General features: G+C 39.0%; 1 protein-coding gene across 1 annotated transcript in view; it reads left to right on the top strand.

Moving 5' to 3' along the window:
* Positions 1-12,185: 12,185 nt before the first annotated feature.
* Positions 12,186-21,612, top strand: part of Elavl2 (ELAV like RNA binding protein 2) — a 152,377-nt gene continuing 142,950 nt past the window's right edge. The window contains exons 1-2 of the mRNA XM_028773336.1: positions 12,186-12,354; positions 12,631-12,730. Coding sequence (XP_028629169.1) covers positions 12,704-12,730 — 27 coding nt within the window. The 5' untranslated portion in view covers positions 12,186-12,354; positions 12,631-12,703. The remainder of the gene's footprint in view (positions 12,355-12,630; positions 12,731-21,612) is intronic.

Consider the following 21,612-nt stretch of genomic DNA (forward strand, 5'->3'; position numbering starts at 1 on the left):
GAGAGAGAGAGAGAGAGAGAGAGAGAGAGAGAGAGAGAGAGAGAGAGAGAGAACCAGAGAATCTCTATTGATGATAAACAGAAATGGGTGAGATACTTGCTTGTCACCTCATACACATTTGTATCTTTTGCATTTTTTAATGAGCACTGACCGTTCAAAAAAATATGATGATTCAGAAGGTAAAGGCTCTTTGTACCAAGTCTAAAGACCTGAGTTCAGTCTTTGAGTCCCACGTAACCAAAGGAAAGGATGGATCTTTACAACTTGACCTCTGACCTACACACACACATGCCTCGGGGTACACGTGCACACACACAAACACACAAAATAAAATAATTTTAAATAAGTAAATAAATAAGAAAAACTGAGTTTAACTCTACATGCAAAGATGATATAATGAAAGTAAATTAAGAGATAACAATAAAATAGGAAAACAACCCTCGCCTAACACCCTCCTCCCAACCCAAATCACATATAGGGAAAGTGGAATGAATAAATACTATTTAAAGAATATAGACGCTTCGAGATTCATGAGGTTGCTGTTGGCCGAGTGCCTGTTGCACATGCATGAGGACCTGAGTTCCTTTTGCCAGGTCCCAGATAACAAAGCAATATATGGCAGCATGTGTCTGTAGGAAGGTTTCCAGAGTATCCTGGCTAGCCAGTTTAATTGCTGAACCCCAGGTTCATCTTGAGACACTGTTAATGTTACCATTTGTTCCTAAATTGAAACATTACATCCTGCAGGAAAGCTCCTCAATCAGAAAGGTAAACAAATCTAAATAGCTTTAGGAAGTTCCTGAAACTGATCAGTTTGACTAGACTAAACAATAAAAGCTTTTTAGACAAAAGAAGCTGAGCTACAAAGAAGACTACAGAGAAGTAAAGCTGTAAAGAAGACTTTTCAGACTACCAAAAAGAAGCAGAAATCATCTAGACTACCTGGAGATCTTAACAACAAAAGAGGCACCTGGAATGGACACTTCCCAGCCTGTTCAGTTGCCTGCAGACTGTGCAGTGTGCTTCAGAGAAACATAACTATGTGTTCAGAGAAACTCCTTTTAAATAAACTTACTCTAATTGAAACATAAAATTAATGTTCAATGTTCATATTGAAAAGGACATTTCAAAGTCATTTGATTGCAAATACCCATCCCTGAGATCAGTCAGTCCTTATGAGGCCTTCACTCTCAGTAACATGAAGTGATTGAAGCCACTAGACAACATCGAAAAATATACTTTAAAAAAAAATGGAAATCTATCTCATATTATAACTTCAAAATGTATGCCAAGTGTCACTGCACACCAGGCTTGTGACCTGAGTGGAACAGGCAAATGTCTTCACATTTCAAAGAAGCCTCAAGAGCACATCACCCTTACATTCCCCTTCACTACAGTCAAACCAAACCAATCCATACCAAACCAGACCAAACCAGACCAAACCGGACCAAACCAGACCAAACCAGACCAAAACCTAGCAGATATATACTGCCTTTTTGGTTAAGAAGTCCCACAAGGGAAAATATGCAAAAGCTCTTGGGTGAACTATGATATTGATTTTCTGTATATTTGATAACTATATAAGATATGTTGGTAACATAGAAATACTACTAAATATAAGAAGTGCGAGGAACCAAAAGGCTAGGGTCCTTAGTGTGGTGGAGCGATTACTGACATATCAAAAGATGTCAAGACTAAAATTATAATCTCAATAGCTTCATATTTTTAATATTTTTTATTAACTGTAGATGAGTCTAATAGAAAATAATATACCTGTTCTGAATACAACATTTATTTGAAGTTTAGCAATCCATTCCAACTTGTGCCTGCTTCATTTCAATATTTATTTATAAAAATAGCATGTTACACATAATATATGCAGCTATATATTAATAGTGGTTAAAAATAATTTTCACTGATTTTTTATAACTTCTTAACTTTTCTGCATGAATTGAAATCATCATATAAGCAAATGTTGTATTTATAAAAGTCGATAAAGTAAATTTTCATTTAGAAATGAGCAAGAAAGATAAAAACAGAGAGACATTTACTTTTTTTTCAACAAACTGATTTTGAGCCTAATAAGCACAGAGTTGTAATTTAATTATATCCCAGACTTAAGATTTTTCTCTGCTCTTGGATAGATCTCATCTTCAAATTCTAGACAAGAGCCTCTATTTGAAAGTCCTTTGATTCTGTAAACAGACTTTAGCATGCAGAGTAAGTCCCAGCATTTAAATTACTGACATGGCTGCTTAATCAACAACACAGATGGGATCCATGGTTAGAGCCCAAGAAAATAATGAAGGTTTAAGACTGAGAATTATTACACTATTATAAAAGTTTTTAAAAGAACTACTCTTTCATAAACCCATCTTTCCTTTTGTTTCTTCTCTTAGTCCTGCACGCTTTCATTTCAGTTGGTCCCAATTTCTTTTGGAGGTGATAGACAGACTGGCATTTAACCAATGCTTTCTCTATACATGGATGTGTGCTGATGCCTATAGGTAAAATCTAGTACCTATAGAATACAGGCTACTGAACTATGATGGTTTGTATATGCTTAGCTCAGGGAGTGTTAGAGTAGGTGTGTCACTGTGTGAGTGGTCTTAAGACACTCACCCTAGCTGCCTGGAAGTCAGTATTCTGCTAGCAGCCTTCAGATGAAGATGTAGAACTCTCAGCTCTGCTTGCACCATGTTTGCCTAGACACTGCCATGTTCCTGCCTTGATGATAATGGACTGAACCTCTAAATCTGTAAGCCAACCCCAATTAAATGTTGTCCTTTATAGGACTTGAATTGGTCATGGTGTCTGATCACAGTAGTAAAACTCTAAGACATGAACCACATACGCTTTCAAAGTGGCATGTTCATACAGGCTATTACATAACAGTTTCCCCACAATCTCTTCATAATCTTAGTATAGTTCATGGATTTCCTAAGGGGACAAGAACAGGCACATTTTTATGGGCATGTTATACTCAAGTAGCATGGGAATGGGTTTTCCTACAATGAAAGTATGGGAAACAAATGCCCCTCCCAGCAATGTCCACCTCATAATCTCAATTTTTTTTTTGTAGACGTATTTTATGAATAAGAGTAATTTAGATCTCAGGAGGAATTAAAATTGATGATTGATGAGATAACTTTGAGGCACAGAGATCACTGGCTTCTCTGTGTGTGGTCAATGATATTCTACCACAAGGGTCCTGTTAGCATAGAAGGAAGATTGTCATAATGATGCAATAAAAGAGACTCAGACTTCCTGCTTTGAAGAAGAAAATGAGCACTACCCAAGCTGCCCATTTTTAGAAGACATGAAATATCTTACCTAAAGACACCAGCAGAATCTTATCTTGAGTGAGAGCATAATGTACTAAATGAGTGGGGTCCCACAAGCTCGTGTTTGAATGCTTAGTCGCTAGTTGATATAATTGTTTGGGAAGAATTAGGAGGTGTGGCTTTGTTAGAGGAGGTGTGTCACTGGGGTGGACTTTGAGGTTTCAAAAGCACATGCCATTCCAGTTGGTTTTCTCTCTGTCTTGTGGCTGTCACAGCATATAAGCTCTCAGCTACTTCTCCAGAACCATGGCTGCCTGCTCCTACACTTGCCACCATGATAGTCGTGAACTAAGCCCCTAACATTGTAATCAAGCTCCCAATGAACTCTTTCTTCAATAAGTTGCCTTGGTCGTAGTGTCTTGTCAGGGCACTAGAAAAGTAACCAAATATACATTAAAAGAGGATTAATTCAATTGGTTCACAGCACATGGTCTAAGTAGTCCAGCAATAGCTGTCTGGTCATGGAATGACCAAAGATTCAGCAGTTGTTCAGTGCACAAACTAGCTATCTCAGACATTCCAGTCCGATGCTGGGATCGCACAGAAGCTCTAAATTGCTGCCAGTCTTCAACATACGTTGGAATCCCAAAGAGGTAGGTTCAAATGCCAGGGGAGAACTGCCTCAGCAGCAAGATGGATGAACTCACCAGCAAAAGTAGAGACAAGTTGGCAAAAAGCTAAAGTGTTCTTCTCCTATGTCCTTTTACATAAGTTGCTACCAGAAGTTGTGGTCCAAGTTTAAGGTGGCTCTTCTCACCTCAACTGAGCCAATCCAGAAGAATTTTTCACAACTGTACCTATTTCCTTGGGAATCACTTGATTCTAGATGTAGTCAAGTTGACAATCAGGGCTAGTTATTACTGCCCCTTACCCATTTCTTTATGGAAATGCCCTCAAAAATACCCTAAGAGCTATGCACTTTAGTGATTTACTAGGCATCTCTTCAAACTTGTAATCCTCCTGCTTCAGCTTCTAAAGTGTTTGGATCAGAAGAGATCACCACATGCCCAGTCCAACTGTTCTTTTGGTTTTATTGTTTATAATACCTACACAGAAAGACGGGACAAGATGCCATGAACCTTTAAGTGATAGTGTTTTAGTCTAGCAAAGATTCTCATCTGAAACGTTTGTCGAATGGATTTGTCTTGAAGTGTGGTTTGAAAAAAAGTCTCTGGGTGGCTTTGTCACATTCAACCTCCTGCCCACATTGTACTACCAGATGAAATGCATCCTTCTATATGTTGAACCTACTTACATGGAAAGAAATCTATGGTAGGAAGATCACAGCAAGTTTGTGATGGGAATGGGTACATTATAAAGGATACAAGTGATGGGTGCAAGTATCCACTCTTGCAGCTAACACTAGGAATGCTGACAGATCATTACAGTTCTTACAGAGAACAGTTCTCCTCCTGAATATATATTCAAATAAAAACAACCCCAGAAAGACCTGCCTGAGATAAAATGTAAAAAATAGTGTATGTATGTGTGTGTGTGGAGGGGAATACAAACAAGAAGACACATACACTGCATGAGATGCACAAGACATATCATAGATAAATAAATTAAATAACCAATAAAAAGGAAAGAAACAGAAAAAAGACATATCATAGGAATACAAAAACTAGGAGACAGCAATCCAACATGACACCATCATAAGCTCCTCAAAGGCAAAAGAAATAATTGAAGGATCAGAAAAGTGTTTCAGAGTCCTACATTTAAAATGTGTCAAAGACAAGACACAAATGAATTATTTAATTCAGGGCCTAGACAAGAAAGTTACCAAAGTGGGTGAACTAGGCAATAAATCACAGAAACACATACAGACAAACACACAAAAAGACACATACAGACACACACACATACAGAGGTAGAGAGAGAGAGAGAGAGAGAGAGACCCCAAAAGTTGGCAATGAAATTGACATGCTAGAGAAGAATGAAACATTTTAGAAACTGGACTGGAGAGATGGCTTAGCAGTTGAGAGCACTTGCATTTGAAGGAGCTGAGATAAAAATCAAGTGGCTCAAATAATCTTTTCAATAAAATTATAAAAGTCTATAGATCTGCAGAATTTCCCACCTATAGGAAGAAATAGACATAGAAGCACAGAAGGTATTTAGTGCCCCAAATAGATCTGAGCAGGGAAGACTCTCTCCAACGAGGTGCTCCACACAAAGTGAAGAGCATTGCTGCTCAGTTCCCAGCACCTACATGATGCAACCACCACCCTCAATTCCAGTTCCAGAGACTCTGACTCTCTCTTCTGGCGTCCATAGGCACTGAGATCACATGGTATACAGACAGAGGAAGGAGAAATACCCATACATATAAAATAAAAATAAAATCTTCAAAAAATAGATGAAAAATATAAAGAGCTGGAGAGATGGCTCAGTGGTTAAGAGAACCAGGTGCTTTTGCAGAGACCCCAGATTCAATTCCTAGCACACTGGTTTACAATCACCTGTAATTCCAGTTCCAGGGAATCTGGTGCCCGCTTCTGGCTCTGAGGGCACCAGGCACACATGGAACACATACATACAAACATACAGACAAGAAAATTCATACATGTACAATAATTTTTTTTTAAATTTACACACACATGAAGCAAAGAAACAATAAATGCAAGTTGTAAGGGGAAATAATACTAACTACTACATTGTCTTAATTGTTCTGTTGCTCTAGCGAACCTTAAATAATATATATACAGAGGTAGAAACATTAGAATAACATCAGCTCTGCCATCAACAATCCTAAGAGCCTATCAATGGGCTATCAGAGATCCAGATTTTCCAAAGTGGCTGACATTCCAGGTCATACCGATAGTCAAGGCAGACTGAGTTTATAAGCAGAAAACCCTCACCAGCAGCAGACAAGTTTCAAGCTGCAGACTATGCAGCTAACTGTGTCATGAGCAAAGAAACCAAAGGGCAGGTCATGCAAACACTGTGCACCCATGTAGCTCTCAGATACGCAGACAGTTTCTCCTTTTCCTCACCATCTTATAGAGATTAGCTTTCCTCTTATTCAAGTGCTTCATAAAAGCAAGATGGCTGCCCCTCCTTCAGACATCACATCACAATCCAGACAGGAAGACGGGAAGTAGGGCAAACAGAAAAGCAGTAGAAACAGCCATGTTTATTCTTTCACCAGGAAGGCAAAAGTATTTCTAGGTTACCCTAGTAAATATGTATTTAACATGTCAAACATTCGAAACATGCCAAACAGCTACTGCAAACAAACAAAAAAACAAACAAAAAAACAAAACCTTGGAAAATTACATATTCAGTTTTGTAGTCACTGAGAGTAAGACGGGGGGGGGGGGGGGGGAGGAGAAAGTTAAAAATTCATGTTGAGTTAGCCAAATTATAATGTCTGTCTCAATGGGCTGACGTTTTACCAGTCAGTGTGTTTTTACACTTCGTACCATTAAATCATCACAACTATGGGAGGTGGTCTTTGTTCTTTAATTTTATTAAAGTGGCAAGTGTAATCTTAGAGTGGTTAAGAAAATTGCTCAGGAAGCCCAGCTCATGAGCATTGGCATCAGTTTCAATAGGACTCAAGAAACACTGTAGGCTAATGTGGGTGGAGGAAACAAAACAGCATGCAAACAAGTGCTTTCCCAGGGGCTGAGCACTGTGCTCCCCAGAGGCAGCATGCAGGCCTGTCTTTACATCCTTACAAACTAGTTCTGCCCTTACTTGGAGACAAACAAGGTCACTTGGGATTATCCACACTATTCCATTAGTCACCAAGCTCTCCCGACTCTCAACATTCCCTTATTGGTGAGAGATTTATAGACAGTAAATTATTGACTTAATACCTAGCTAATATATGTTCCAGACTTGATTTGCTTTTATTGATCATAATGTAGCCCTTGATATACGCCAAAGAAACTAGTTTGCTCTCTGTTTTTCCCTGCCATAGATAGAGAAGTGCCTTAAATAAATATCACCAATCATGTCAGTATAAAGAGAAAATAAAACACAGGTATTAAATAGCTTCTTTTCAAAGTTGTTGTAATATCACAATATAGATATTATAGAATAAGCCTGGTGCTTTTGGTAGGATAAAGAATTTCATAGGATTGTAGGAGTGTTTGTTTGTTTTAAAGAAGAGATTATCTGTTTTAATGTATCTGTGCTTTTTCTTTGGTCTCAATATCACTTTTACCTCACGGAAAATTTTAAGTTTGCATTCAGATGTATAGTTCTTGCAAATTCAGTACAACTCAGTTCACACTATGCTCACCATCTCCTGCTAATGTGGCGTGAGTTCATAAATCTCAGTAATCTCCAATTGTGTTAACGTCTCCCAGGTGCATCCTTACATTTCACAAAGTTAACATATTTAGTATGTATATTCAGTGAGGTTTCTTTTTTTAATGAAATTTAAAATTATTTAATAAAAATTCTAAATTCATTGTTTTTCTCTTTAATCTACCAGTCAAGATATTATGAAAAATAGTATTCTCCCAGTAATTCTCATCCCTTCCCTTTATTTCTCTCTCTTTCTCTCCCTCCCTCCCTCCCTCCCTCCCTCCCTCCCTCCCTCCCTCCCTCCCCTCCCCCTCTCTCTACACCCTAGCTCTGGCTGTCCTGGAACTCACTATGTAAAACAGACTGGCCTTGAACTCACAGAGGTCTGCCTCCCTTGTCTCTGGAGTGCAGGGATTAAAAGCCTGAACAACCACACCTGGCTATTTTGGCTATTTTTTCTCTCTTAGTACCCCAAGGTTCTATATTTAAAGGGCTGGGAATGGAGATCGAACAGAATGAACTTATCAAAGAGAGCATTTTCCAGGAAAGCTTCAAGTCTGTTGAAAAGTCAATTGTAAAATGAACAACAAAAATCATTTGCTGAAACTGATGGAACTTGAGAATATCATCAGGAGTGAGGTAACACAGAATCCAGAAAGACTCATATGGTAGGTACTTACTTATAATTGGATGTTAGCCATAATGTGCAGGATTACCTGCTACAATCCTCAAACCCAAAGAAACTGGGTAATAAGGAGGGCCCAAGGGACGATGTGGGAATCTCACTCGGGGAAACAAGATAGTCATCAGAGGTGGATGGAGAGAAGGAACTGGGTTCGAGAGAGGGTGAGGAGGGGAACGGAGGTGGTGATCAAGTGAGGGGGAGGTGGGGAGAGGGCTAGGAGTGAGAATGGAGATGGTGGGGAGTATCTCTGAGACTAGGTGGAGACCTAGGATGGGGGTGACTATTTGTAGTCTATGGGGGTGATCCTATCTGAGATTCCTACCAGGGGGAAATATGGAGACTTAAGTAGCTACATTTTGTGGCCAGGAAGGACATCCAGTGGAAGGAGGGGTACATCAACCCACCCACAAAACCTTCCACCCAATTTTGTCCAACCTATAAGATATGCAGAGATAAAGATGGAGCAGACACAGAGGGAACTGGCCAACTAATGACTGGTCCAACTTGAGACCCATCTTATAGGAGAGAGCCAACTCCTGACACTACTAATGATACTGTTATGCTTGCAGACAGGTGCCTACCATAACTGCCTCCCAAGAGGCTTCCTCCAGTAGTTGATGTAAACAGATGTAGAGACGACAGCCAAACGGAGCTCTGGGAGTCTTATGGAAGAGTGGAAGACAGGACTGTGCCAGCCGGAGTAGTCAAGGACAATACAAGAAGACATACAGAGTCAACTAATCTGGGCCCATGGGCATTCACAGAGACTGAACCATTAACCAAAGAGGAGGCAGGAGCTGGACATGCACCCTACACACATTTGTAGCAGATGTGCAAGCTTGGTCTTCATGTTTGTCCCATAACAATTGGAGCTAGGACTGTGTCTGATTCTGTTGCCTGCCATTGGATACCTTTCCCCTTACCTGGACTGCCTGGTTGGGCCTCAGTGGGAGAGAAGGTGCTTAGTCCTATGGGGACTAGATGTCCCGGGGTGGGGTGGTACCCAAGGGAGGCTTCCTCTTCTCTGAGGAGAAGGGAAGGGAATAATGAGGGGAGGGATCTGAAAGGGTGGGACTTGGGAGAAAGGAGGGAGGGTGCTGTGATCGGGATGTAATGTGAATTAAAAAACATAAATTATGAAAAAAAAAGCACTTGCAGAGTCAGCTAATGGTCAGTGTTCCAAAGATTTCCTTTTAGTTTTTCCTTCAGGAGACTTTGGTCTGAGAAAAATATTTAGTATCTTGCCTAAGTAGGTTTCAAGGAAATGGAAACCTTTGCTAATAACAAACCTTTCTTGTTTGTTTTTATGCTTGCAATTAATAGTATCCATCCATTTCCTAGCTCTACTCCCTATTATTTTATAAACAGATGTAAATAAAATGTAAATAATGCAAGAGGAGATATTTGAAAATAAGAATTCACATATCCCCTTAAGATATGCAGGTTGGGTCTACAGAGATGGCTTGGCAGTTAAGAGTACTAGCTGTTTTATACAGGACCTGAGGTCTGTTTTCTGACACCCATGATTAGGAAAAGGGGCATTCACAACCACCTGTAACTCCAATTCTAGGGGATCAGCTCTGCTCTTCTGGCCTTTGAATGTACCCACATGCATGGACAAATGCAAACGATCGTGAGAACACACACACAGACAGAAATGCAAATTAAGTCAAAAAATTTTATGGGCAATTTAGTCAGGACCAGTGGCACCAACCTGAAGTTTAAGCACTTGGAAGGTGGGGGCAGGAAGATCTGGGATTGAAGTCCCACTTGGGCTCTATGAGAACTTGTCTCAAAGATAGAGGAAAGAACAATTCACATAAAAATAATGATTTTGCAAATTCCATACATTCTTAATCACCAAGGTATATCTCTAAGGATTTCGTCTAGGCAAGCTTTATTACGTTTGTGTTACTGTTAATCAATAAATTAATTGGGCAATTTATTTTTATTTCTCAATAATTACTACTGATCTTCTTGTTCCTCCCCAACCCTCCCTTCTCTATTTCTTCTACTACGTTTAATTATTGGAAATAGCAAAGTCTGGTACTAGTTTCAAAGCAAAAGACTCGGGAATGGGAGGAGCTGTGAAAGTAATGGTATCCACAAGGAGGAGAAGCCTAGTTTTAGAGATGGGTGCTGGCAAGTAATCCCAGAATTTGAGAGCCAGAAACTTCAGGTGTTCAAAATCATCTTAAGCTACAATGTAAGTCTGAGGTCAGCCAGAGCAATAGGAGACACATTGACAATGAATGAATGAATGAATGAATGAATGAATGAATGAATGATTTTTTTTAAAGGGAAAGGCTTCTATGGTCTTACAGAGATGAGTGGGGAAATCACCTGCACTCGATACCTCACCACTTCCGGAAGTTTGTCAGGATTTCTTGTTTCTGTTTTTAAAGGTGGTTTCATAGATGAGGTAATCGGTGGTATGTATCTGCAATCAGGAGGCTGAGACAGGAGAATCACAAGTTTGAGGTCAGCCTGGGCTACTGACTGACCTTGAGGCTAGCCTAAACTATATAGGGAATTCTTGTTTCAAACTAAGTTTTGTTTTTAAGTTTATGTTCGAAGTATTTAATTGATGTTTTCTCTTTCCGCGTGGAAAAGGTCTTTCGATGAGTGGCATAAATTTTTCAATGAATTTCCTGTGATCTAGAACCGATCAAAAAAACCCAGGTACACAAAATTTAAATGGTAAATAAATAAATAAATAAATAGCTGACATAAAGAAAAGGGGAGCCACCTAATTAGCCACATATGCTGTTCTCTCTGCTTCTTGCCTTCTCTTTTCTACCATTAAGGCGTCTTCATTAAAGACAAGGAAGTCCTATACTCAGAGGCAGAGAAGTGGCGGGGCTCCCCAAACTCTAATAACCAGGAATAGATTTTCCTCATGCGTTTCTGCAGAAGGTGCTAAGGGTGCTTGGAAGGTGCTTGGAAGCCTCATCAGGAGCAGGCAGCTTCAAAGTAAGTTAGAAAGTTGAGGGTAAAACAGAAGTCTATTTGTTCACACAAGAAAATCAAAGTATTGGTACGACTTTCCAGTGACTGACAGCGGGTGTCTATGGACTGGGTCCTTGGGACTAGTAACAAAACTGAATGGTAAGGGTGGGGTCGGGGGGAAGATGGGAGGCTCCGCCCGCGCGCCCGCACCTGGCTATAGTGCCTGCAGCACACCTGCGGGCCAGGGCGGTGCCCCAGGACGCACTCCCCCGCAGCCTGCGTGGGTTCCTCCTCGGGGATCGGCGGGCGGGGTGCAGAGTTGCTGGAACAGCTTCTGAGCCCCCGTCTCCAACGGGCCCGGGGCTCCTGAGTTCCGCGGCGCGCTGCCAGCGCCGGCCGGCGCCTCCCGGAGGCGCGCGGAGTGTACCGAGCGCCGCGAGGGCAGGTGCAAAGACTGACCCGCTAACTCCGCTGTCTTCGCCAGCAGCGCCCCCCACCCCTTTACGTTTTAGGATCTTCTTAGTGTTTGGATCAGGTCTCTCTTGTGTTGCGCTGAAAATGACCGGATGTTTGTGTGTGTGTGTGTGTGTGTGTGTGTGTGTGTGTGTTTTTTTTTTTTCTTTTGAATGCTGACAGCAGAAAATGCCTTAAAGGGATTAATAGAGAGGACAGACAGACACACACACGCGCGCGCGCGCTCGCACACACACACACACACGGGGGCGGGGGGCTTCTATCTCCAGGACAGACAAAATGATACATACTGTCATTAACCGCTTTGACCCACCCAGACCCCACCCTTCGGTTGCATCCATCACAGTCATTACAAAGAGGCCGCGCTGTCTCGCAGCTTGCCTGTTCCTGGGGCTCTCGGACTGGCTTAATGAGGTGCACCCAGCCGGGGCTATTGTGCAGCACGACCGAGACAGGAGACTGCAAGGATCTTAGCAGCTGCTAGCAGCAGCCGGGGCTGCAGCAGCTTCTAAGCCCGGACCTCAAGTGGACGGATGAATCTGGAAGTGTTTTCCTGAAGGAACCCGCCAGACTTTGGAAGACCGTGGCAGGGCTAGAGAACTTAGATGGGGCTTTCCCGTTGTGCACTTGAACTGGCTGGAGGCAAGTGCCGGTCGCTCGGGTAATCTCAGGGTGCTGGGGGCGGGGGTGATGCTGGCGGTTTAAAGCCAGTCTTCGGTCAAAAGGCGGCTAGGATCAATTTCCCCCCCAACCACTCAACTCTCCCTCTCACCTTTTGTTAGCTTGGCTTTCCCACCTCCCACCCCCCTCCTCCACCCTGGTGTGGTCTGAACCCTGCATCTTGCTCAGGGGTTTGATTGTGCATTTAAATGTAATTCTGATTGGTGAATGCTCTCTCCTTTTTGTTGTGATTACTAGAGATACCTTAGTCCTGCCTTCCCAGTTCTGCGCCCAGCAAAAGCAGTTTTGAAAAATTAAGTGCAAAAAAAGCATGACAAAGCAATATGAGATTGCTGTGGTAAGTGAACTTTTAAACCAAAAACTATCATTCTTCTGGTATGCTCTGTCTGTGGGTGGTGTAAAGGGATTCACACACAAAGGGTTGGGGGCTGGGAAAAGGGGGTGACTAAATGGACAGACAAAACCACTATTTCTGTTTTGTTTTGTTTTTTCTCATTTTCTCTCTTTGCAATGGTCAGTAGACAAGTTCTGTGCTTTTTTGATACTATTAGGTTGCCAATGGCCTTGATGCATTTAAAGTAGGTGAGAGTTGACAGTCAGTAGGAAAGGGGACCCAGGGAACTAGGATATTGTCTGTTTCTTAAAGACCCCTGAAACTTAACAGACTCTCTGGGGCATTCCCGATGATTCTAACAGAGAAAAGAACAATGGGGTCTTCCCCAGCCCCTGAAGCTACCTCAGACGCCTTCCCTGAGTGCACCCCCCTTTCTTCCTCAGGTAGCATCATAAGAGGCCATCATTCTTAGATTTTTAAATCCTGAATGAGAACCAAATACTGCATATAGGAAGTTGGGGGACCTCAGAGGTAAGAGGAAGGTGTTTCTTACTCTCCTTGCCTTAGTAGCGTTAAGTGTTCCATTCCCAGTAATGGGGAAAAGCACAGGTCCTTTCAACATGCCAGGTTGCTTTATCTGTGTTAAAATTGGAGGTAAATTCTGGGAAATAGTTCCTTAGTTTTACTTTTTGATCTCATTTTCTGATAATGGCTATCCAATCCAGTATTTGTGGTATGGCAAAGTTAACAATTCTAAGTTGGGAAAAGGACTCAACTTCTGTTTTGGAGGAGTCTAAACTCGGGCTAGATCTTATTTATTATTATTATTATCATCATTATTATTATTTTGTGGAGCTAGTTGTTCTTTTACTTATCTAGGGCTTTTGCCATAGAAATTCCTATATTGAAATGGAGCTGTATACTGTCTGATAAGGAAAAGCCACATATATGAGTTTTCAAATGTGAATGATACCATAGAAACAAAGATGCCCCTTGAAAGGAATTTGTTCTTGTTTTCTTGAGTCTCTTAACTTTAATTTCTGTGTGTGCTGAGGTGATTATTTCTATGATTCTCAAGATCCATTTTAAAGTGGTTTTTTTTCAGTAATTATAAACAAAAAAATACTTTTAGAGTATACAATGATACAGATGAATGAATTTTTGTACACATCTTTAATAACTATTTTAACAAATGACCTATTCACTATTTTACACAAGTTGAGGTTACTTCCCAGTAACTCTCACAGCAAAGAGATTCCTTCCAAAATCAGCTTTCCAAGTCTCAAAGCTACTGTTTTCAGTAAGACCTTCTAAACTCAATAGCCAATTAAACTACTTCCTGTGTCAATAAAAAAGTCAGTTCAGTAAATTATGTGGGGAAAAACATCTCCGAAGTTTAGAATTCAGTATTACATGTTTGGGGAAGCAGGACATCAATAGGGAAGTTTGCTTTTTTGTGGAGCTGATGTTACACCATAGATAGCCAACTAGTAGTGTTCTTAGAACACAGTCAGCCAGCTAGCGATGTTCTACAGACATTATTCATTTTGGCTGGTACTACTCCATTTCCTTAGCTATTTAACTCTATGATTAATCTCAAACTGTATTAGCATTATCTGGAGACTTTAAATAAATATATTGAACTGCATGTATGTACACAATATTAAAGTAAGAATCTATTATTTTCCACTTTATGGATAATTGTAATTAAACATGTCTCCTGTACATAGATAAAAATAGATTTGTTTGAGACTTTAATTGAGAAAAATACCCTTAATTAACAGTTCTCTTAACCACATTCTGTCTCAAATCAGTCTCCAGCTTTACTGTGGATTTCCATCTACACACTGAAAATAGTGTTTCAGTTAAAGATACTTACAAAAAAAAAATACTAACTTAAGAATTTAGGTAACTTCAATCATTTCTGGTATTTTCCCTCAATAATTCGGTAGTTCTATGCCAATGTTAAGGCTGCTAAATATGCATGGAAATTTCCTCACAGCAGAATGTAATATTGTAACTTTTTTTCTAAAACATTAAAATAGTTAAATTATATATAAAATATATAAATACATATTTCAATAAAATATATAATGTTGTTTTTAGGCATTATTAGCATATTAGGTACATAGAGACCATATTCTGATATTTTCTTTCAACCTTAGTCTATGCAAATACATTTTAAAGTACCAGAAACATCATCTCTCATAAGTAGAAACTTAATGCTCATAAGTAAAAAAATACTTTATTTTTTTTTAGATTTGTTTATTTTGTATATATGAATGTTTTCCCTGCATGCATGTATCTATGCTACATTTGTAGTTTGTGCCCACAGAGGTCAGAAGAGGGTGTTGGATCTCCTGGAACTGGAGGTATAGATGAATGTGAACCATCATGTGGGTGCTAGGAACTAAACCCCAGTCCTCTGGAAGAGCCACAAGTGCTCTGTACTGCTGAGCCATCTCTTTAGCCCCAAGAAGAAAACTCTTAAAAGTATGACAAATAGTCATTGCTTCTTTTAATATGGTTATTTAAGTGATTATTTATATATAAGAAGTAGCTAAGATGTGGGAAGTAGAAGTGAGGCAGACAAGACAGACAGTAAATCATGGTATGTCAAATGCATAGTAGATTTGACTTCTTTATGATTCGTAGGGCATGAAATACTGGGGATTGAACCAAAGGGCTCGTGTATGCTAGACAAGAATTCTACCACTAAGCTGTTTTTCCAGCAACACCATCATTTTTCAAACATTTACTTTTTTGGTTTATTGACTTGTGTGTGTATCTGTTTAAGACATTCAGGAGAAAGATAGAGTGTACATGTGGGTGGTGAAAGAGCAGCATGCATGAGTCAGTTCTCTCCTTTCACCACATGGGCTCTGGGGATGGAACTCAGGTAGACAGGTTTGGCTGCAAGCACCTTTATCCAGTGAGCCATGCCTTAGACTCCAACATTTGCATTTTTGAGGTACAAAGGTAGTAATCTTTATGATTTCATTAGCATTAAATTCAACATTTATCTTATATATTAAGTTATATATTGTTATATATTAAGTAGTTTAGCTGTGAGGATATAGTTATATGGGTGAGTGTTTTGTATATATGATCTCAGTTTACGTACAATACTGTGAGTAGCAGGTTTATGTGGCCCCTATACTTGCATATTTAACGTCAGACAGGTCATAAAAAATATGAGAGGATTTGAATTAAAAACTGTTATATTCTAAACTTAGGTTCAAAATGAAACAAATTGTGAATCAAATAGAAAAATACAAAGTAGTCTTCTAGACTTAAAAGACATTTAAAACCAACATAATCTCCAATAATTTTTATAGTTTGCATGACAAGAACATTTTTTCAAAAAAATAATTAAAATATTTTCAACAACATCTTCCAGTTGACTTTAGATGAAGTAACTTGGTTTGATGGGTGCTTTCTTCTCTGGGATATTAATTATGGAGAATTTGTTTATTAATTATGGAGAATTCATTGTATCTTCTGTCCACCATTAAAACAAAACATAAGAATAATAGCTCATTTATAATGGCACAGTATTTTAAAATAAATTTCCACAATTCTTATTTAAATAAAAGGAAAATATAATTTTCCTTAAACTGAAACCTAAAACTAAATGAGGTATTTTGTGTTGCTAGCAACTTAAACAGGATTTAATTTTTAAGACTTGGAAATTGAATTATGATAGAATTTTCCAAAGTAATAAAATCCCATATGATTTTATAAGTAGGAGATCAATGATTATCTCTCCTCAATCAGACTCCCTAAATGAAGCCTTCACCTTGACATTGTTGGTTTCTACGTCAGTTATTCAGTAACTCAGCAGCCTCCCTTTTATAAACTGTCCTTATTTCCTGAACTAAGAGAATCATCAAAGCAGAAAGTTACACAAAAAGTTAAAAGTTTCAAATAGAACCCTAGTCAATAGTTCGTTTTTAAGTAATAAAAGATGATAGATTCTTAGCCCAACATGCTGGGTTTCAAACCAGCCTGAGCTACAACTGTGTATGTTGGACCCTGCCTCAGTACACCCCAAGGCCCTCTGTGATGAAAAACACTCTAACAGAGGCTTGAATATGTATATATTTAAAATTCAGTTCTATTACATCTTGGCCCTTCAGCACATATCTTGAAAGACTGGTCAAATTTTATCCCCAAGAAATTAAGTTTGGTTGTTTGTGAAAAAACAAAAAATCCAACCAAACAACAATAACAACAAAAACCCACAAAAACAAAACTGAAACAAAACCCTCAGTAAAGTTTTTTCTCTGTTTTAAATGTTAAAATGTTTTCATAAATTTACTATCATATCCGTAATTTGGAAATTTATATTATGTACTAAAATAAAAACTCTGTGTCTTAGACATATTTTCTTTCTATTCAAATTCATCAAAATTAAAAAAATCTGTCCATATAAATAATAAATACCTGTAACTGTGCATATAAATGAAATGGATCAGATGGAAAGTAAAAGAGAAAAATTAAATTATTAAAGCCCTTTTCAACTTTAAACATAAGGGATAATAGGTACCATGCAAATTAATTGTATTAAATAATGAGACTATTTACTAACTAAAGACTGAGACTGTGTTAGAGCAAGTCTATGGGACCTCTTTCCTTAAGCTCTCCACTCCTGTATTCTCACAACCTCATCCAAAGTTACAATGTCTTGAAAAGAAGAGTAGGAAAAATATTAAATATCTTCAAAGTGAGGAGAAGAAAAGCCAGAAGCATCTTAAAGTCCTTCCTTAGTCCTTGGGTCCTTCAGTTATCTCTATAACTTCTTTGAAGAGGAAAGCATTACACATTGTCTTAGACGAGTTACATGTTGTGGATTTTCAATACTTCTGAGAATATGAAAGTTTTAACCAAGAACTCATGAAGTAATGCAAACTAGATGCCACTACCCTTGAAGGACTCTGGGGAAGCTTGGAAAGGAAGTGGCAATGGTGAACATTCCTTGAAATAGAGATTATAAAGTTAATGAGACTGGAGATCATTTCCATTAAGAAGGAAGAGTCCAGCTTTCTTAATGTCTCCAAAAAAAGTCGTTTAAAGAGCTGATTAATATTATAAATGTTTAATACAGTCTTAAAAATTAACGTTATCCTTTATTAAAGATAATGAGATCTAAGATTGCTGTAGGCATTTAGGCTTGCATTTCTAACATCTCAGGGCTTAATCTATCAGCACTGAACCTGATTTTGTAGCATTGATTTTGTTTTGTGTGTTGGGGGGGCAGGTATATGTTTGCCTGTTACTGCTGAGGCCACATTGGAGGCCACTGTATCTGAGAATACAAATGAATAAAAGACTTTGCTCTACAAAAATCAAAGCGTATTGCCTAGTTATATGCAATGCTAGAGCATCCATGGGAATGCCCCACTGGAAAATGAGACCATGATGTCAAGCAGTGGGCAACCCATCTCTGAGGTAGATATGTCACCTAATGTTTATATGCAGTGAGACCAACAACATCAGAAGTTAGGTACCAGTTTTCTTTAGGGAGGTAGAGGGAGTCCCACCAGTATAATGCCTACCACTTGGTATTACCTTGGCTTTTGTGGAGGCTTCTCAGTTTTGCACATGGACTTTGTGTGTTTTCTTTCTGCTAAAAAAGTAGAATAATGGATTTTGAAATGATATTCAGAAAGATGGAAATATACATTTCTCTTGCCATTACATAGTTATGCACTTAGGAGGGTGCGCAAGCTTCCTGCATAGGATGTTGACTTTTCCGAGATTCATTAGTGTAATTCCTCAGACACACTGCCTTTGACAAATGTGCACAGCCAGGAAAGCCTTTAATATATTGATTATGTTAGTGTTTTGTTGCTGGTGGCATAATGGATTCAGCACAAGCTCCATTTTTATTCTTCTATGCTCAACCAAAAAAAAAAAGAAGAAGAAGAAGAAGAAGAAAAGAATAGATCTTGCAAACTGTACAAGAGACTCACAAGCGAAAGTAATTAAATACAGAAGTGCTGAGGTAGACTGGCTATGAGCAGGGCTCTGTAACAGGGGGTGTAATAAAGACGGTATGGGAGAGCGACTGAGCTAAAAGATGCTTTAAACCAGTTTCGGTCTCTTTGTATTATTGCATATCTGCCTGAGAAGAAGGAAGTGTTGCTGATGTGAAAGTTTCCTTCCTTCGGATTGATTTTCACTGTTGGTCAAGTTCAAACCATCCTGCATCTTTCTGAAGCTAGCAGCTGTGTGTAGTTTTACTGTGGAAACTCTCCACTTCAGACTTGGTGTGCATAACATCATATAGTCGCTCTCTGATACTCTTCTAACACACTGGAGCCCTTCCTTCTGGGATTCTCTCCTGGAAACCATTTTTTTTTTTAAAAAAAATGTATTTCCCTGTGTTCCTTTTTAGGAAACCCCTCTCATCATTGTTACATGTATTATTTTACAGGCCGGAAGTATGTAAAATACTCTGCCCTCTCATCACTGTTACGTGTATTATTTTATAGGAAGGAAGTATGTAAAATACTCTCAAACTCATTTTACTTGTGTGCTTGAATAGCATTCAGAGTAGACCGATTTCCCCAGAATTTTGTAGGCTTGCCCAATCCAGCTGTATATTTTATATGCTAATGTAAATTCTATTTTTGTTCCCCTTGGGGGTTTAAGTGATTATAATTGTTGCTCTTCAAAAGCCAAACAGATGAAGATTGCTGCTTCAGGAGTGTACCAAAAGAAACTGGCTCTCATTAAACCTGCTCATCCACTTCATAATTATCTCCATTTTATCTAGCTAAGAAGCAGGAAAAAATGGCAAGTACAGTTCATTGAAGCCAGTTCAGTTATTTAAACATTGCTTTATTGAACTAGCAGGAGGTGTTCAAAGTAGGGGGAATGTTTTCGTTCTAACGCTGATATGTAGCCAGTGGCTCAACTCAAGAGTTAGATAAGCATCAAATGCCAGAGGCCACAGAGAGTGAGAGGAGTCCTCTAGTGGATACATTAAAGAGTACTGCAACGACAGCTTTTCTGAAATACTCTTTCACTTGCTCGTCTTCCAATATGTTCAAAATGAAATGATCTATTTACTACCCAGTGAAAAGAGTCCTAAAAATCATTCTAAATAATAGGAAAATATCCTATATAATATGTAAAAAACGAAATTGACAGAATCTAAGAGAATAACAAGTCCTGAGCCTGACGTCAAGAATCTTGCATAGAATCCTTCCAGTGCCAGATCTGACAATAGGTAAGAAAAGGCTATCATCCAGGGAGGGTGGTCCCCTCAGTAGGGAGGCACAGTGACTATAAGTTATCTGCTCTCCAGTTCTAGGGTGGCCTAGGAGTTGGGTTGCACTGCATAACATTTGTAAATATATATGTGTGTGTGTGTGTGTATATATATATATATATATATATATATCACTTGGCTGCTTTCCCTGTGGAACAGACAGTGTCCTGAACTCTAACCAGGAGACAATAGAGTGTCAGAGTGTACATTCAGCTGTTTAAAGCTTCCATCTGTGAGAAAACAACTCACTGCTGGTAACACTGCTGGTAAATTATTTCATTTCATGTGTAGGAACTGGAATATCAGCCCCTCTCATCTACAACTTAATCAGCATCTCCTTGATCTACAACAGATTGTCAATGCATGATGCTAAATTTTTTCTGGACTGCAGAGTCATTCTTAAAGCCTGAAGGTAGATTGCCCTCAGGGAAGACGAATTTTCACAGTGAGCTCCTAGGTAATCTATGCAATTTGCATTCCTAAATCCAGGGATAGTATATCAATGGCCTGTTTCCTGCAAATTTTGAATTAAAAACTGTTTGGTAGTGTGACTGCCGTGGAATTTTCCAGAATTCCTATGTATAGGTATGCCAAGATATGTATCACTCTGTATTAAAAGGCTTGAATCTGAGAATGCGCCAGCTGTACCCAGACCAGTCCTGACAACAGCTGAAGGTATTCTCACTTCCTCTCTGCCTTGTCATTGACCTCTAGGACCTGAGTAGCCTTTGTTCCCTCAGGCTCTTTCCACCTTTATTAACATTGTTAAAGCTCAAAATCTGTTAGCAAAATATTTCCATTTCTTCCAAGGTGACAGGCGAGTTGCTAATCAAATACATTTTAAACTACTGAAAAAGTGTTTGAGGATAGTCTTGCTGTGTTTAATAAAAAGTCACTGTGAGTTAAAAGTTACTGGTAGAAAATTCGTCAGGCTAGCATACGATGTGTGTGTGTGTGTGTGTGTGTGTGTGTGTGTGTGTGTGTGTGCATGTATATATTTCTTTATTGGTTGCTGTCTTAACTGAATGGCACCTTTACTCTATACCCAGAAGACCGTTACTTATATTGAGGTAAAACAGTTATAAATGGACTAAATAAACTAACTGAACAGAAAATAATTTGACTGACTTTAAAACAATTTGGTAGTGTTGACTCATCTGCTTATGTTTATTAAATAAATTAAAGCTACAGACATAGCTGATACTAAAATATATCTTTGCCAGGAATGATTCTGTAATTTCCTGGGGTTATCGCTCATATCTGTTCATTTTACTAGCAGGAAATGGTGCTTATTTCATACAGTCATATGATATAGCTAAGACCTTAAGATATACCAACTAAATGTCCTTCAGCATCCTTAATAGAGTCACAGAGTGAGCAGAGCCAAAACTGTTCAAACAGCAGTTTACAATCTCCATAATAAGGGACCGAGGAGTTGAAATCTGTATTGATTTTTAAAAAAAATTCTGTGTTTTTCCCTCTAAACAAATGTTTAATCATATTTTTATGAAGTTTCTCTCCTCTCCCCTCCCCTCTCCTTTCATTTTCTCTCCTCTCCTCTCCTCTCTGCTCCTCTCCTCTCCCCTCCCCTCCCCTCTCCTCCTCC

Source organism: Grammomys surdaster, unplaced genomic scaffold (assembly GCF_004785775.1).
Source record: "Grammomys surdaster isolate TR1022 unplaced genomic scaffold, NIH_TR_1.0 225, whole genome shotgun sequence".
Classification (NCBI taxonomy): domain Eukaryota; kingdom Metazoa; phylum Chordata; class Mammalia; order Rodentia; family Muridae; genus Grammomys; species Grammomys surdaster.